This window comes from Amblyomma mixtum, chromosome 6, assembly GCF_055824585.1.
Source record: "Amblyomma mixtum isolate Tamu chromosome 6, ASM5582458v1, whole genome shotgun sequence".
Lineage (NCBI taxonomy): Eukaryota > Metazoa > Arthropoda > Arachnida > Ixodida > Ixodidae > Amblyomma > Amblyomma mixtum.
Window position 1 is genome coordinate 73,988,733 of NC_143017.1, and position 18,001 is coordinate 74,006,733.

General features: G+C 48.1%; 1 protein-coding gene across 1 annotated transcript in view; it reads left to right on the plus strand.

Moving 5' to 3' along the window:
* Nucleotides 1–7,917, plus strand: part of LOC149339392 (U-scoloptoxin(01)-Er1a-like) — a 34,034-nt gene extending 26,117 nt beyond the window's left edge. The window contains exons 3-4 of the mRNA XM_089550464.1: nucleotides 3,744–3,778; nucleotides 5,466–7,917. Coding sequence (XP_089406590.1) covers nucleotides 3,744–3,778; nucleotides 5,466–5,747 — 317 coding nt within the window. The 3' untranslated portion in view covers nucleotides 5,748–7,917. The remainder of the gene's footprint in view (nucleotides 1–3,743; nucleotides 3,779–5,465) is intronic.
* The last annotated feature ends 10,084 nt before the right edge of the window (nucleotides 7,918–18,001 follow it).

Consider the following 18,001-nt stretch of genomic DNA (forward strand, 5'->3'; position numbering starts at 1 on the left):
CCTTTACTCTAGACATAAAATGGCCGTGCTGTTCTGTCCAGCAGGGATTGCAAATGCAGCGAGCATCACTGCGTCAAAATATTAAGAAAATACGATAAAAAAAACAAAAAAAAGCAGGCCTCCTGCACAAACGTTCGCATATGGATCCACATAATCTTGAGCGATTCCGGCTACCGGGAGCACCTTACAGTTCCATTCTCCACAAGTCGACCTTCCACTCTATTCATTGTTCATTCGTTTGTCGTCGTTGTGACCCTGGAGCGAGCGGACTGCGGTCATGTAAACAATAAAAGCGTCCGAATAGCATCGCGTCCGCGCGTGCAGAGACCGCGCTTCAGCGGCGCAGTCCCAAATGGATGCGTGCCCTTTCCAAGCGCGGCATTGGCCCGAACACGCGCGCTGTCTGCTCTTCTCGATCGTAGCTTCAGCGGCCTCCAACGATATTTCATGTCCGGTACGCTGCACTGCGGTGACCACGCTATCAGCGCGGCTACATCGTTCCGGGCACTCGCTTAAGCCGAGATTTACTTTTTCTCTTTTTTGTTCCTTCCTTTGCTTCTTTTCTTTTTTTGCAACGCGTCTTCGCACGGGCCTTCTTCGCAGTACTACTTTCATTTCCTTTTTGTTTTTCTGCTTGCCCGAGTCTGTGGTATTTGGAAGCTCTTTGCAGTGCTTGCTTATCGTTTTTTGCTTCGCCGCTTATTGCGGGAGAGTGGGAGGGAGGAACGTGGTGGTAGCGAGTAGTTAGTTCGCGTGCGCCCTGACTAACCGTTGAAAGAAGAGAGGAAGACGAGAGGGGTCGGAGCTTCTCCCCCGCAGCCACGCGCCTCCGCCGCGTTGTCTTTTGAATGGGAGCCGGTTTCGTCGCCGTGCAAGCAGCGACCTACATATGCGCGGCGTTGCTGCTTTTTGTTGCGAATCCAATTAGGCGCGGGGAAAGAAGCATTCGCTTTGTTTGTTCTCGCGCTGTGCTCGTCGCTTAGTGTTGGTAGCCCCAGTCGTAGCGAGGCGAAGGTTTTCAGCATCCCAAGGGAAAATATGGTTGGTCTCGTAGAATGTAAATTACATTCTCATTCATTTAATCGCGCTCATTAGCGTCCGTGCATTCGCGTTGAACAGCGACATTTTGATTAATAATCGCGTCGAATAAGCGCGTTGGCTTCCTCATACGCAGTGCTTCGTTCGAAAACAGACGCCAACGTGGGTACGACAGACCGCAACGCTGAGTTTTTCCGTTATGAGGCTTCTGTTTGCGATGATGCAGATGGAGAGAAGAGATGGTGGAGAGGCAGCGTATTGCACATCATGTGACCTGCTGACGTCACAGTCGTCTCGCCCAATCAGCGAATTTTATGGCAGACCACAACGTCGATTTTTTTTTCCGGGATGAGGCCTGTAATGCAGTCGCATCAGTATTTAAAAGGCGATAGCTTACCTCGTTTACTTTTGTCCGTACCCTTACATTACGGCATTAAAGGAGGCTCTGGGAGCTTAAAGGGCATTGAAGCATTCCGAATGAAAAGTCCCCAATATCCTGATAACTTGCGTTGGATTAGAATGTATACAATGCGCAGTGGAGACATTGACATGCTACACTGGCGAATGAAAGCTTATGCTGTCATCGCCCTCGAAAACGAATATTTGTTTTCTTTATTGGAATACAGATCTTTCCTGGCTACGTGTATACGATGCACCGGACGAAACAAGAATAAGCAAAAAAAAAATAAGAAAAAGAAAAGGATCTCAAGAAATATTTAGCCATCCTTGGCGTCTTAAATGACGAAAACAAAAATTGACTGGAAGTATAAAATGCTTTCGATATATCGACAATATCATCGCGCGGCCACAGTACGCTGTCTATGCGCCGAATGAACGCAGATGACAGAAAATAAGGCCAGCACTTGGAGAGCAATCGGGGTCATATGACTTTTACGAGAACGCTACTTTTCAGTCACGTTCAACAGATTCTTAGCAACTGGCATCGTGGACATGAATATGCATGACTTTCTGTACACATTTGCCGAGCAATCCGGCGACATATCGGAAACACAGCTCTTTCATTTTAACGAAGGGCCCACGTAATGTTTATGTTCATGGGGTTTTTTCCCAAAGCGACTCAAGCTATGAGGGGTGCCTTAGTGGAGGTCTCCGGATAATTTCGACCGCCTGGGATTCTTCAACGTCCACTGACATCGCACAGTACGCGTTACTTAAGGATTTCTCCTGCATCGAAGTCCTGTCAGCAGCCGAGTCCCATAACCACTGGGAAACCGCGGCGGTTTCGGGTTCTAGGAATTAAAAAATGGTAAATTTGTCTTCAATACCAACGCTGATCCCGATCTACTATTTTCTGTATAGTTAACCGTTTCAGGAACCGTGGCAGCATCATTTAAAATGGAGGGCCATCTTTTAATCAACAAAGACATACAGTAAAGATTGCGTGCCACAGTCGTAGCAAGTAAAACTAGTCTCGTAGCAGCGAGGAAGCCTGTATAGGGAACAAAAAAATAGCACCTTTTTATATATATTTTTTTAGCCAGAGAATGTGTATACTCGTCTTTATACGCTGGCCTTAACCGGTGAGTATATTCCATGTTATGCCATCTCCAGAAATCACCTGATGCATCGCGGCCCAATCCTGAAACAGAAATAAGAATTACGACCACTGGGCTTGAGGGGCAACCTCGATATCGTTGTAGCTTGAGCGAGTACGCTACCTGTGCATAGCATCTGCGCGCGAGCTCCGGAAAACACGAGAAGGTCACCCGTAGCAGCTGATATACGGCCGATTTATGCATTCTGGCTGCGTCGTTGCCCTCTGAGACGCTCTTACAACTTTTTTAATTTTCGTAGCCTGCCTTTACGGCTTTTTTTTCTCCTTTTTTTTTTGCATACCATTGCATCCAGTGAGCCATTACGAAGCCAGCTGCTTTTGCTAAGGGCCGCCGCATCTTGAAAAAAAACAAGGAATGCTTGCCACTTAATAAAAAAAAAAAATGGAGTAAACATGCGGACCTTCTTTCAGTGGAGATTATCAGAGTTTATAGCCTTTTTAAGCTGACTAATCTGAGCCACTAGTTGGCAAACCGTTTCTATCCTTGTAGAGAAACCCATTTTCATGTCTGCTTTTTATTCAGAGCTCTCGTCTGCGGTGCCTTGTAAGGGTTGGCTGGACCTCGTCAGGTTGCTTGACCGCACTTTAAAGGGAAAGGAGCAAAGCGGGAATTAGCTGTCCTCTAGCGCCCTCTATTTTATAATAGGGAGTGATATATAGGACAGCTTACTCCCTATTTACTCCCATATAGGCGTATTAGTATTTATATTGCGCAGCTTTTAGCACATGTGGCCAACCAGAATTGCTGGTAAGTGAAGTTTAATGTTCAATTAGAATAAAGCTTTCCTGATTAGAGCTGCGGATTTTGACTCCCTTAGCAAAGATATGCAGAAACAATGCCTATTTGACTTGCGTTTTCGATTGTAAACATGGCGTGTACAAGGGTACTAACCTATTATTAGCCGGACTATACGGCATCTCTCATAATCCGTGTGCTGTTTTTGGGACTTTAAACCGCGCATAACATACCGCGTAACATAACATTACGTAGTTTTTTTTTTTCACTTGTATGTGCGTTATAGAGATGTTGGCCTCGTACTTCGTTCTCTTGCCCGTCTGTTGTCGAGTCCCCAACGCAAGCGCTGCGATTGATGTGTGATGTTTATTGTTTCCTCTCTTCTTTTTGTAGCCCTCTACCTGGTTTGCGGAAAGTCGCTTCACAGGGTGAGTGCACGTTCAGTTTTAAGCAACCGAAAAAAAAATCCTATAGCGAACCACTACAGGTCGCTATAGGCGCTTAAAAAAAAATGAGCAAGTTGGAACTTCAATAAAACCACTTGCTCGGCTGGTTGTTCCTTTCTCAATAAAGGTAAAGTTCTACAGCGCTAAAGAAAGACGAACGTCCTGTCCATTGTATCCTGTGTGTTCGTCTTTCTTTAGCGCTGTAGAACTTTACCTTTATTGAGAACTTTCATTTCATTGCCTTCGTTTATGCAGCCCCGGCGTCTTATGCAATAGAGAGATTGCCTGCGTCTCTGGTTAGCGAACTTACTACGAGGATTACCGCTGACATTTCGCGGCGACTCCAATCGACACAAAGAAAACTTTGCCCTGACACTCTCCTTTTTAATTTTATTTAGAGGGTAGGATTAATCGGCTGCAGGCACGCCATTTACGCACGCGCAGCTGCTTTCCAGCGCTTGGTAAGAAAGTCACTAGCATTCGACCGACTAAGTTAAACCCTTTCAGAAAGCAAAAGCCCAGGTCTACAAGATAGCGCCGTTATTTTTTTTCCTTCCCGGGTCTTCTTCGACAAAGCCGTAAACCAGCAGGAGGCGTCCGGCCGGTTGCATAAAATTACCGCCAGCCCGTGGCGCGAGGAAATGACGTCCTTGGGACGGTCACGCAAGAGCAAACACATCCTCGGCCCACGGCGGTATACGGCCCAGGAAGCGTTCGTTCGACTCTCGAGCGCGCGGTCGCGCACTTGGCAAATACTGCACCGCGGCGCGCGCCTCCACATCCCCCCCCCCCCCTCCCCCTCGCACCGGTGATTTACGGACACAGGTAGCCGCGATAGCACGTACGCAGCGCCGCTGAACAGCGAAGCAGCGTGCCAAAGCGCCTTGATACTGACATTGTGTGTGCGAAAGCTGCAGGCCGCGACGGCGGCTCCGGGATTAATGGCGGCGTCGCAGTGGGGGGCTCTGATGCGCAACCCGGCCGAGGGACGCAACGGGGTGACGCACGCCGCAATGTGTGTGTGTCTCTGCCTCGAGCCGCACGCAACCTTGGCGCTCAATAGAGTCGCCACAAGCTACCGGCGCTGGCGGCCGGCCGCTGACGCGCAGGTAAACTGTATACGCATTGTTGTGCGGAACGAACGTCGCAACGGCGAGGATCCCGGCGGCTGCGGCGGAGAGCTCGTTGGCCGTCGAAGAATGGCGAAGCGACCCGCCGACCTACGGACCGAACGGCCCTTTACGCGACGCTCACGCCGTGGCTGCCTTTCGAATTGATGCCCATTGTCGGGCCTTTATAGCGCCGGGAGGCGTCGCGAAATTGAATAGCGGCAGGCGCGAAGGCGCGATGCGAGCGGAAGATACGAGAAGGTCTTAGCTGAAAACCGTTTGCAGGCGTTCGTGCTGGCGTACTCGCACGCATTGCAGAGTGGCGCAGTATTTGCGATCTGCCGCATTGTTCCGTGTTGACACATAGCAGAGCTACCCGCTGTCGCTTTACCTGATGCCTTGAATTCAATATAGCTTGCGCAACAATTAAATGCTTGGTTGTGAGCCTATAATGATAATTCGATTTTCTTAGATGTGGCTCTTACTTTTTTAGGCCTCGCAAGTTGTTCGGCCTGACGCGAGCCCTAATGCGTTCCCTGTTGTTCTCTCCCCCGACGCAGGCGAAGCGATGGGAAGAGTTTCCGGACGTTGAATTCCACTTCGACTGCAGCGACAAGCCGATCGGTTTCTACGCCGACATGGAGTTCGACTGCAAGATCTTCCACATGTGCGACGCCTACGGACGTAGGGTGCCGCACATCTGCGCCAACGACACGGCCTTCAACCAGCGGTACCGGGTCTGCGACTGGGAATACAATGTCAACTGCCAGGACTCGCCCAACTACTTCTACCTCAACGACCTGACCTACGAGACCGAGCCCCCAACCAAGGCCAAGGCCTAGTCCACCAGATAGATAGATAACGACACTGCGCACCCATTCCACCCCAGACCCCTCCCACACCCCACACCCAGGTCCCACAACCCCCCCCCCCCCCCCTTTCCCTCGGCTCATTTCCCAAACCACCTACCCACGAATGGTGCCCAGGCCATCCCTATAGCGCTCACCCACTTTGCATAGGTTTCTCGCAGTATGCAAACGGCGTACTGCAAGCTGCGCGTCCTCCTGCGGTTTTTGAACAGCGTGCCTAGGTTGTTTTATGAGTATCTGTTGAAGTGTCCGCCGGCTTATGCGCAGTGCTATAGGTCAAGCAAAGCCAAACGCTGCTTCAGACCTACCTGCAATCATATCGATGCAGCGTCGTATACTCGGTTACCGCAAGAGAAACAGTTCGCGTGTAATCGCAAGCGAGCCGATGGGTGGCTTGATCGCCCTTCTGCTACAAGATAGGCAGGTAATAAGTTTGATAAACAAAGAGCGCTGGCCAGCAGAAAAATGACTGTTCATGCGCTGCAACCCTCCCTGTGACTGAATCCGTGAGCTGCGGCTCTACGGCCTAACTGTGCCTCACCACTAAATACCTCCAGTTTCCAGCATGACTGCGTGTGTTACTTGATTGGGACATAATATTCGTTCGCGCCGTTTGGAAGACATTCGTTAGCCACCGTTCGTTATCGTAATGATCCGGTGAGCAGTAGAGTTAATGACAAATGCATGACGATAAGCGCCTACAGAGCCGCTCCTTTCCTGTTAGCTAAAACGCAGAAAGCTTCCGGCTTGTTCGCCGACCCCTTCCGGGCGGTCCTCATCGCAGACGCCCGCAGTGCCAACTAACATCGCAACGTCGCCAGAGCATGTCGGAACAGCGCCGCGAAGGGATGACAACGACGCTGTACGACGCGCGTCTAGGTCACCGATAATGGGCTCACTCACGTACACGCCGCGTCGTGCCCCTTATACAAGAGACGACGCATGCCTTTCGAGGCCAGCTCATTTCCGGTAAATGTCACTTTCACCCTGATTGCGCGTCGCACGCAAAGAAGACGGCTGTCTCAGCGTCACTCCAGGCTTCGCGTGGGAACGCCGTCTCGTGTCAACCACAAAATGGCGCGGCTGAGCGGACGCGCACGCGAGGACACACTGTGGAAGACTGCAGTCTGGAAAGACTTTGTTAAGCACTCGTTATTGAAGCTCAGAGGGCAGCCATCTTTCGTATATTCGGTGGCATATCGATGCCTGTGACAACAGCCTGTTGCTTGGGGAAAATGCTGTGCCATTACGCCGATGTTGATGGATGAGGGCCCTGCAAAACACAGGCATGCGTCAGACTAATTCCTCCCCTGCCCCTTCCCTTCCCCTCCCCACCTCCCCTCTCAACCTCTCCCCCCCCCACCTGCTGAGTCTACGGCAGACAGACAAGGTTCCAGCGCTCTAAATGCTGGCACTGAAATTGCTTGTAAAATAAGGAGTCTGTCTCGGCTTTATAAGTGCTGACTATTTCGTCACCAGATGCCGTGTAAAATAATAATAAAAAAGGGAAAATAAACAATTCGGTGGAAGCAGATGGGCAGCTACAGGATTCTCGGCGGTCTGTTGAAGACTCTTTCCAGAGCGCACCACTTTGTGAACAAAGACATTTTGCGGTTTGTTTGTTGTTCTTTTCATTTCATTAAACAAGTGGTTAGTGCTTTGATGCTATGAATTGTCCTCAGAGCTCATTTTTTTTAAGCATTGAAATATTGCGTGTGGTGCTGTTCTGGGGGAAATAGAATTTATCCAAAAACCTGGAAAAGAAGTTTGGATGAAGATGAATAACGCTTGAGTGTACCGTTTCATCTCAACTCATAAACGGTTGTTCTTTTGCACTGTTTTAACACATACGCACACGAACACATATTAAGTTATGTATTTTTACATTTGAGAAAAGGCCGAGCAATGTCACCATCAGAAAATGAAAGGAGCGAAGAGGTTCGACATTATTAAGGTGTACATAAGTGATTCCGCATGGCCTGCCAAATGCAACGTTTATGTGTATAAGCTAATAAATGAGCCAGAACAAGTTTAAGAAAAAGAAACATGCAGTTTTGTGTTTCGCAATAATGGTAAATAAGACATCGTTGTGTGTGTTTTATGTCGTGTACATAAGACAATAAACCAAATGTTATTTGTGCGAGACTTCGTCACACCTTTCTTCTCTCGCAAAAAAAGAAAAAGAAAAAGAGAAATGCTGCGCAAAAAAAAAAAACCTGCTTCATTGACTCTGCCTTCAAACTAGCATTTAGTGGAGCGGTAACAAACAAAAAAAACAGAAGGTCTGTCACTTCAGCTTCCCGTGTCCAGCTAGCGAAATTCGTTTTTGCGACGCCTCGGCTATTGGGTTACATTTTTAGCACAAGACGTTTACGCTGCGGCGCCTTTAGAGAGATGAATAAATAAAGAGATCATTCTGTCAGCCAAATGAGCTGAAGTAGTAACCGTATTGAACAATTATATCTACCGTGCCAGTCACCAGAAAGTCCAAATTTTGACATTTTGTTTGTTTGTAGTGTTTTATTTGGGACAAATTGCTACGTTTTTTTATAGGTGACAAACCTAAGGGCAGTTTCACACCTGAAGAGGCCATCCGAACTTTTACCTCTATGGTAACTACGAATACGTTTTCTCCATAGCAGAGATACAATATACCAAACAAATTTTCACTCAGTAATTGCCCATCCTTGACGCAACATAAGAAAGCAGAGAAAGTACATGTTATTAATTTTTCATGATAAATAGCAAGTACTATGGAAGGGAAATATGCAACAAAATATATATAGGGATATTTATTGCATGTTTATTTCATGTTCAGGCGTACCCATAAGATGAACAATGATATGTAGAATACAAACTACCTGCCATAAAAAAAAATTGGTAGGACCAACTCCATGCATTAAACAGAAAAAAAAGCGGGCATGTAAAGGTAAAAGCCGCGAAAGAGGGATATACTCAAATAATCAAGCAAAATGCGCTGAACTTACACTTTAAACACCGATTGCTTAGCTATCTGGTACAGTAGTTTAAAGCGTGCTATATGATACGGACTGACAAGGAGATGCTCAACCATTTTTTATCAACTCAAACTTCACCTTCTTGCTAAGCTTGCATTGTAAGCATTTAGTAAGTTGTGACTTCAGTCATAATTCGCGCCACTAGAAGAGGTAGGTGCTTTCTGATTACATAGTTGCATTAAGTTTCAAGGGACACGGTGGCAAAGCTTCCAAAGGACAGGATTCATTGGGGAGACATGAGAGGCATTTGCGCTGCAGTGGGAGTAGTCGGGCTGATGATGATGATGATTATTTGTGTTAAAGAAGTATGGTACGAACCCCCATTTAGTGCTTGTTATATCAAAGGAAACGAACCAAAGTGGTTCCGATAGCAGCTGTAAGGCCCTAAAAAATGCGGTATTACATGCGCGACAATATTACAAATTAAGCAAAGGTGAAAGAAAGAGCCCGCAAGATGCTTATATAAATAGCCGATAATGTAAGCGCTGCAATAACTTTTCGCTTTCGCAGTTATGAGAGGAAGCTCGAATATGTAACCCTGTCCGAGGAGGGTGTTTATCTACTTAGAGTTACTACATCAACAACGCTGTGGCCTCTGAATAAAAACTCCAGAGAAGAAGCAAATCTTCCCTTTAGGCTCTTCATTCGAAGGTTAACTGCACAGCGTGACGTTGGGGTGCCGCTGATCAGTTCGAGGTGTCATCGCATAATTCGTGGCACTGACAACAAATACGTGTGATGGGCCAACGACTCCGGTCGGACCACTAGAGAGGAAGGCACAAGCAGCGGAAGTAATGTAAACGAGGCGAAAGAGAAGAAGGACTACCAGCGAAGGGAAGGGTGACTGGCCGGCAAGGGCAGCTCAGGTATAGCCCCAAGAACCGCGTTAGTCAGTAGTTGGCGCCCCCTGAACGCCGATAACAGGTTCATTGTCACCCATATCGTGGCGGTGAGCACAGCATCACAGTGGTGGGTCAAGCAGGCCACTCAAAGCCACGCTCGCCACCATAACCATACTCTGCAAACGCGCTCTGAAACTATAAAACCCGTTCTGTCCATGGCACTGCGAACACTCTTTTGTAATTCTTTTCTAAGTCTTTTGTATCTTGGAATGCTGCAATGAGAATAAAATATGATGATGATGAACAAGACCTATAGCCTCGTTCGTGCTTCACGAAGCCTAGTTCAAGAGATGGAGGCCAATCGTCGTTGTTATACCTTTTTGAAGGAGAGGGGGAGTACATGCAAATGCATGAAGCAATCGATTTTTTCTTTTGACCAGGTTGGTTTTTTGGGTGGATGAGATCTAAAGCATGGTGACAGATCGCTAGAAATTTCACCTAACCCCCCCCCCCCCCCCCCCCTTTCCGCTTAGAGACAACTCTGCCTAGCTCAGACTCTCAAGATCAGCAACAGCTGATTGAGCGGACACCGTATACCGAAAGCTGATGTAGTTCTGGACTAAGAACACAAGCCGAAGAGGATGGCGACCATCTAACCATCAATTTGACATTTATTGAACAAAATGTTTTTTCGTTCTCCTCCTCAGTGTCGTATAGGGTAACAATTTCGTAATAATATTCAATTTTCATGTCCCCGTTTTTTTCCCTTAACGAAGACGGTAATGAGCAGTTACACTAAAAGTAATAGATTTAAGAAAAGTTACAGTAGTAGAAGCTTGCTAAAGAATGCCGTCGCTAATTTGCTTTTTGGTCTGCCGAAGGTGGGTGTCAGAGACACCCTTTTCCGAGCATATCACCCGAAAGAAACCGTGCACCAGGCCAGGGTAAGCTTGTGCCCATGGGAAAACTGATAGAAACCTGGTGGCACTGGAGAATCGAACCCCGCACCTTTCACATAGGTGCAGAGCACTGGCATCCGAGATAAAGAAGGGCGATGATGATCACAGTTCTCGTTAAAGCGGAGAAATTGTTGCACTATTAGAAGCGGCGTGTATACCTTTACATCGGCACATATGTCGAAGCAACTGCCGTTTGCGCTGTTGCGTAAAGAGGCAGAAGCCTCGCGCTAGGGCTTCCACCGCGTATTCGCCGTGAGCACGCAACAGTCCAATGAGCGATATGGCGGCACCCATGCATCGCTCGCTGAAAATGTCTATATACATGGCACAAGGTCTAAGAGATGCGCCTGCGTTGCATTTGCAATAGGTTGGTTGGTTGGTTTATGGGGTTTAACGTCCCAAAGCAACTAAGGCTATGAGAGACGCCGTAGTGGAGGGCTCCGGAAATTTCGACCACCTGGGGTTCTTTAACGGGCACTGACATCGCACAGTACACGGGCCTCTGGAATTTCTCCTCCAAAGAAATTCAACCGCCGCGGCCGGGATCGAACCCGCGTCTTTCGGGTCAGCAGCCGAGCACCAAAACCACTGAGCCACCGCGGCGGCTGCATTTGCAATAGGAGAAGTTAGAAAAGTACTGGTACAAATGGCAGAAGCAGCTCTTTGATTAACACGAGTAGCAAACATAGCCCCAGAATAAATAATAGTTGAAAAAGAATGAGTATCGTGGGAATAATGAGAATAGCTTTGATAGAAGTGCAGTATCGGTAACAGTGTAAGGGGTGATAGATGTGGTGCTGCTACCACTGCTTTTTTGTGTGGCATATGTTGGGGCAGCGGCGGTACGTCGGCAGCTTACTTGCGTGAGGAGAAGCAGCGGAGTGCAGAGCAAAAACCTTGGCACTATTTCCACGCGTTCTCGCAAACCAGCGGATGCATGCCGTGGCAAGTTCGTGAGAACCCTCGTATAGTGGAATGATACTTACGGAGTTGGCGTCCTGGCGAACCCGTAGCATACATGTCCATAAAAATCTGGATGCCATAGACCACTGGTAATCTGAAAAGAACAACAATAATAATTACAGTAGATATTTTTTTCGCGATGTTGAGTATCTCGCCTTTTTTCCTTTCATGGCAGAAGAGATCATATCACAACTTTTTGCACTTTTTAAGCCAGGCTTGTTTACACTCCTTCTAACTTTCTCTCCCATTCTCATTATGCCTAATGGGTTTATGTTTATGTTGTGTAAGATTGTTGTGTTTAATTATGAAGGACGCCGTAATGAAGGGCTCCGGAAATTTCGACCACCTGGGGTTCTTTAACGTGCACCGACATCGCACAGCACACGAGCCTCCAGAATTTCGCCTCCGTCGAAATTCGACCGCCGCGGCCGGGATCGAACCCGCGTCTTTCGGGTCAGCAGCCGAGTGCCATAACCATAAAAAAAAAGCCTGATGGCCATTATGCCTAATAGCAAACATCTCGAATAAAAAAAAAAATATTACATATTACGTCAGATAGCAGCCGCAAAAGCACGGCAGTAAAGGTTCTATAAGTTTCCAACCGAAGTTCCCATCATTCTCCATTTTCCACGTGAGGTGGCATTGTCGGCAGGGTAAAAAAAAGAGGTGTCAAATTTTTACCCGGCAGGTTTATATAGCTTGTGGAAAGCATTGTCTTCCTTCTGGTATCAAATCCAAAAAACGCAATAACTATAACGAATAGGCTCGTGCCACGTACGCAATAGGGCGAAGTAGCTCCGTTTTTTTCGCACGTGCGTGTCCTACTCGGTCAAGGTGCACGTCCCACAAGTCGGCACACCTCCGAAGGCATCCAGAGAGCCTCGGCGATGCAAGAATACGTCCACGCGAAGAGAGCAATTGAGCGGGTGTCGACAGAGCACAGGGCTCGCACCACACGGCCTGCGGTAACGGCGTCACCGCAGTAACAAGACTGCCACAGGTTTCGCGCCGAGCGCTCGGTGGGTGCAACTATTCGACGGCTAACTGGACGTGCGATGCGGGTGCTTCTTGGCCAACAAAAGAACCGCTAACGTTCCCCGCCATTCAGGCGCAGAACAAAGGACAATCGAGTCAGATTGGAGGTGGCTCGCAGCCGGGGTCGCCCTCTAGACGATATTTCTTCGGATTCGGGCGCTCCTCCAAGATGGCGAAAGCAGTTCGCAGGCGCACGTTATTGGAGGCGATTGTCTCAGAGCACAGCAAGGAGTGCCAGTGGTCACACAGTGTATTGCGCCACGCTGTACTATTGTTCTGTAAACAATAAACTACCTTTTCCGAATGCACTATTTCTCTTAACGCCTGTCTTCCTGCGTACCGTTATAAAGGCGAACAAACAGCCCAATAGAAACACGGAGCGCATTGACGAGAAGCGGACGCCACGGGATCCGTGTATTCGTGCAGCGCCTTCGCTCCTTTCTCTAAGATTTGTAACACAGGACAGGACACTTTGGAATTAATATTAGAGAACTCTTCGACTTTTGTTCCAAACTGTTTTCATTACGGTATCCGGCAAGATCGGAAAGTCCTGCGAGATATTTTTATTCCCAATCTCCAGTCCGCTGCTCTATAATCGTCTTTACCAACTCTACACTCGGCCCGTCAAGGGTGTGCTAGGTTAGCAGCAACAGTAAGATGAGTTAGGATTTCTTTATTGGTGGTTAGAGCCTGTTCTGCCCAGAGGTCAGCTTAATAAGGTGTGGGGTATTAGTTGCCTTGTAAGTGGACCATCCAACATCGTGCGTGCGATTAATGGGTAGCCACCGCAACGGCTATAGGAAGGGAGTACGAGCAGTCCCTTTTATAGCGTGTGCACTAGAAGGGGGAAGTCATTAGTATTTGATTTTGCGCGCCATGTCTCTTCTGCACCATTGAAGCGCGAAGCTTGGAAGGGAACGTGGAATAGGAGTAGTTCGTTTCACAGAGTTCTTAGAAGATAGCTATTCCTGTCATTGTGCACTTTCTTTCGACGGTCGCGAAGTTTTGTGTGTAAAAATCAAAGAAGGTGTTGTATATTTAAAACTGACTAACAAACGTCATGCTTTCTGTGACGGTGTTTTCGACCTGTACTCCTGAGCAAGAATCCGTCCCAAGCTGTTCCCATTGCCATAACTCGTTACCGCATCATCCGCGCACCCCTCAACATTAGTGCGGCGCGGGTGCAACGTTCGATGCATCCCATGTGCGCGGTCATTCATCGAGTACGCCCACAGATTGCGGTAGGCGCATTCCGGCCACACTCGTTTCAGTACCGGCGCCTAACGGGCAGCGTCGGGCTGCCCCGCAGGAACGCTGCCAAGGCGAGCGAAGACAGAGCGGCCCGCTGAACCTTCACCCGCATGCGTCTTCCTCGGCCATTACTTGCTACACGTAGCTTCTCCTCCCCCGGGGGAGAGAGGTCGCCCGTTTCTATTTCTCGAGGCCGAATCGATTATGCTTCCAATGCTCGCGCGCCTTCATTACCGTTAGGCACGCAGCGATGACCGTTCCTCCTATAACGTATCGAGATTCAAAGCCGCTTGAAAGCGCGTGCGGACATGTAAAATGTGACACACTGAAAGCTCGCAGAAGCAGTTGGGTAGTGAACAACGCACGGGTCGTTTAGTTCCAGTCAACTGGCTTGGAAGAAAGACGGCGGGAGTAAGGCTAAACAGGTTTCGGATTAGAAACCCGTGGAGGCCGCCCAGAAGCCGCGAGAAGTAACGGCAGGGAGCGAAATGCGCCAAACGTAACTTCCATCGACCGGAATGTACTCCGTCCTAGCGTTTTAGGATAGATAGCGGTTGTAGATACCGATCTCGTATTCCATGTAACAAACTGCTGCGCTACAGCTGCGAACGAGTCTCCCCGCATACATCGCGGTCCTGAACCGTTAGTTTTCGTTGCCAAGGGGATTTAAATTTGGCAAGTTTATTTCTTAACTGCATAGGTCTATACCTGAGGTAAATAGCAGGGAATATGGACATCTTAATAGAAGAAAATGAACAAGGGACTGGAGGGGTATTCGCCGCGGTGACTTACTGGTTAAGGGGCTCATCAACCGAGCCGGAGTACCCGGGTTCGAACCTGACCGCGGCGACCGCGTTTCGATGAAGGCGAAACGCAAAAGTCACAGGTGTGCTGTGCGATGCCAGTGCACGTTAAAATCCCCAGGTGATCGAAATTATTCCGGAGAGCTCAACTACGGCACCTCTTTCTCTCTTTTTTTACTTTCACTCCCACTTTCTTCCCTTCCCTTACGACGCGGTTCAGGTGTCCGCCGAGATATGTGAGGAAGATACTACGCCATTTCCTTTCCTCAAAAACCAATTTACCAATTTTACTGGAGCAGTGCCTCAGTTTGATGGCCATGATGTCAACAAGAGGACCTGTCAGGATGATAGTTTGGTTTGGTTTGGTTTACGAAGGACGCCGTAGTGGAGGGCCTCAGATAATTCGACCAGGTGGGGTTCTTTAACGTGTACTGATATCGCATAGCACACGGGCCTCTATCATTTCGCTCCCATCGGAATGCGACAGCCACGGTCGGAATAGAACCCGCGTCTTTCGAATTAGCAGCCGGGAACCATAACCACTGAGCCTGGCTGTCTCGGTATGAAGAGCGGTCCTCTTGTCGAAACGTTGGTCGGCGGGCTGACGCTTCCGTCTCATCTCTTGTTCATTTGTGCTGACGAATTTCGAGCTTTAGTTATCCACATTTTGTTGTCACTGAAGCCTCTGCTCACCTCCCTTTTTCTCCACTGCAAAGATGAAAAAGTAAAAGAGGAAGAAGGTCCTGTGTGTTTACGTCCTAAAACACCTTTTCGGGCTGTTAGTAAAACCAAAATGGAGTGATCCTGGTTAATTTCGAGCCGATCAACGAAACCCCGCTAAAAAGGCGTTTTCGTTTTGGTCACTATAGGAACACGGTAATCGCGGTCGATTTTGGGTTGTGGGGTTTAAACATCCCGAAGAGATTCTGGCTGTTAATTAAGGACTACGTAGTGGTCTCCTGATTAATTTAGGCCACCTATAGTGTCATCTGACGTGCGATGATATCGCGCATCACAGGGGCGGTTTGTGTATTTATCCTTCATGGAAACACGGATTCCATGGCCGGGAACAAACCTGCGAACTTATATAGGATCAGCAGTAGAACGCCAAAGCCACTGAGCCACCTCGGAGTTTGATAATCGTGGTCGAGTATAGAACTTGCGACCTTTAGCTCGACGGATAAAGGACGTAGCCAATAAATCACCGAGCGGGGCCCCAGTGTGTCAATGCGTTGTCGTTTAAGCGAAACGGTTACGTCGGAACGCGGTAGCGTTAAGAGCCCCGTGTCGTAGAAAAACCGGTGTCGTCGTTGGCGTTGGCCGTGAGCGAAAAATCCTAGAATCATTAATAAACAAAATTCTTTCGGTTCGTAGCTTGGATTAGTCGACAAGGTTTTAACTGATCCAGTGCATTGACTACCAGGACGCCCTGTCGTATACAAAACTTGTCAGCAGGCTTTCGTCTGTACGGAAATGCGGCTACCGCGTTCGCCGGGTGAGCATAATGTTTAGAGGTAAGGGGGGGGGGGGGGGGGGGGGAGGGCAAGCACACAGCCGCACAAACTTGACACACTGCTGCTTCAACCAGTTGCTTGCATACACTCGCGCCCCTGCGCCATGATGTAAAGCGCGCGTGAGTGCCCCGGCCGTTTTTAACACCATTTAATGTGAGAATGTCCGAATGCGGACGCAGCTAAATTAGAACTTCTTTTTGGGCGGTCTCATACATATCGATCTTGTAGTGGTATGTGACTGTTTCCGCTAAACCTTTTTGCAAGGACGTAGTTAGGTCACTGCAATGCTCGTTCGGTTGCGAAAGAACGAGAAACAGTTCTTTTTCTCGTCACATGAACGAGACTGCCAAGTAAACATCACTGTGTAGGCAATTAGAAACAAAACAATATTTCTTAGCCTGTCGCAGGGTCTGCATCTAAAGCGATAGAAAGTGAATGAAATAAGTTTTCTGGCAGTAAATTGGATGGGCGTTTTACTCATTTCTGTTCGGCATACATTATTTTATGCTCTGAAGAGCAGATAGATGTTTACCATTATCATGGAGGGCGCTCGACAAACAAAACTAAAATCAAGTTCGAGAAATCGAGTTCCCTGCTACCAGGCATACAGCGATGACATAAAAACGCCTAATAGTGATCAGCTCAGTTCCACAGCATTGCAAGATAAAAATAAGCACGAAAACGAAATACGCAATTAAAAAAGCATGGTTGCAACCGAAGCTATATCAAGAGTCATCACAGGAATAATCATTTATATACTGTTTCAGTAAAGTACCAATTCAGTAAAATTTCATGAAAGATTTCTGCACTGACAATGTCCCCTGGCATCATTTCATATGACATAGCCACATCGAATTCATCACTCATAACGTGGAAAGATCACTTTCAAAGTGAGGTTGCTGATATTTGCAAGGTTATTTTCGCAGTTTCGATGGTAATGTATTAGGGCAGGAAATGGTCTCCTTTCTTGCATTCAACACCAATACAATACAATTCAACACCAATACAAGTCGCGTCCGTGAAAGCCTTACGTTGTTGCCTTCGCTATGCACTAAAAACAGGCCTGCCCAGCGGCCGTCACTTCACGGTTGTTGCTGCGCATCTTCCCGTAGCCTCTAGCATGTCTTTCCAGCGATTTCTTTCGGGAGGGCAGCTACAGAAAAACGAAAGCCTTGAAGGGCGAGACAAAGTCTCGCAGCAGATCACGGAAAACGGCTCATTCACCAGGAATGCCTCGTTTGATGCACTTTTCCCGCTCGATCTTTGCCGGGAGAGTTGTTCAATACATCAAGGTAATCTGCGCTCAACTACACATCCGCACGAACTTGCAGGAGTCTTGTGTCGTGCAGACACGATGCCGAGACGGCGTTCTGTCCTACTTGCGGCAAAGGACGACTCACGCCGGGAGCTGATGATTACGCAGGAGAAGACTGATAGAGCCCGCGGAATCTCCAGGGAAATCACGTTGTCCATTATGCGCCGAAGGGTACGCTGAGGATTCAGGAGGTAAAATGCGCGCTACGACCGCTCTAAGGAGTCTCGCTGCTCAGGTTCGTTAATACAGCGGCGGCCCAGCAAGATCATTGTGCTGAGGTTCGGGGCGATTCCTTGAGACATAGCTCTTTTTACCCAACGTTATTTACGGGTGGTCGTACAGGCATGTTCTGTATGTAAAACGTACGCTCACAAGTTGCCACAAGAGCATTTGATTATGCGTCCGGTTCCAGACCAACCATGGTACCGCGTCGGCATGGGCATATTTAGCCACGCAGGTCGGTCATACTTGTGTATTTATGATGCCCTATCCAATTTTCTCGAAGTGCAACAGCTCGTAGACACTTCA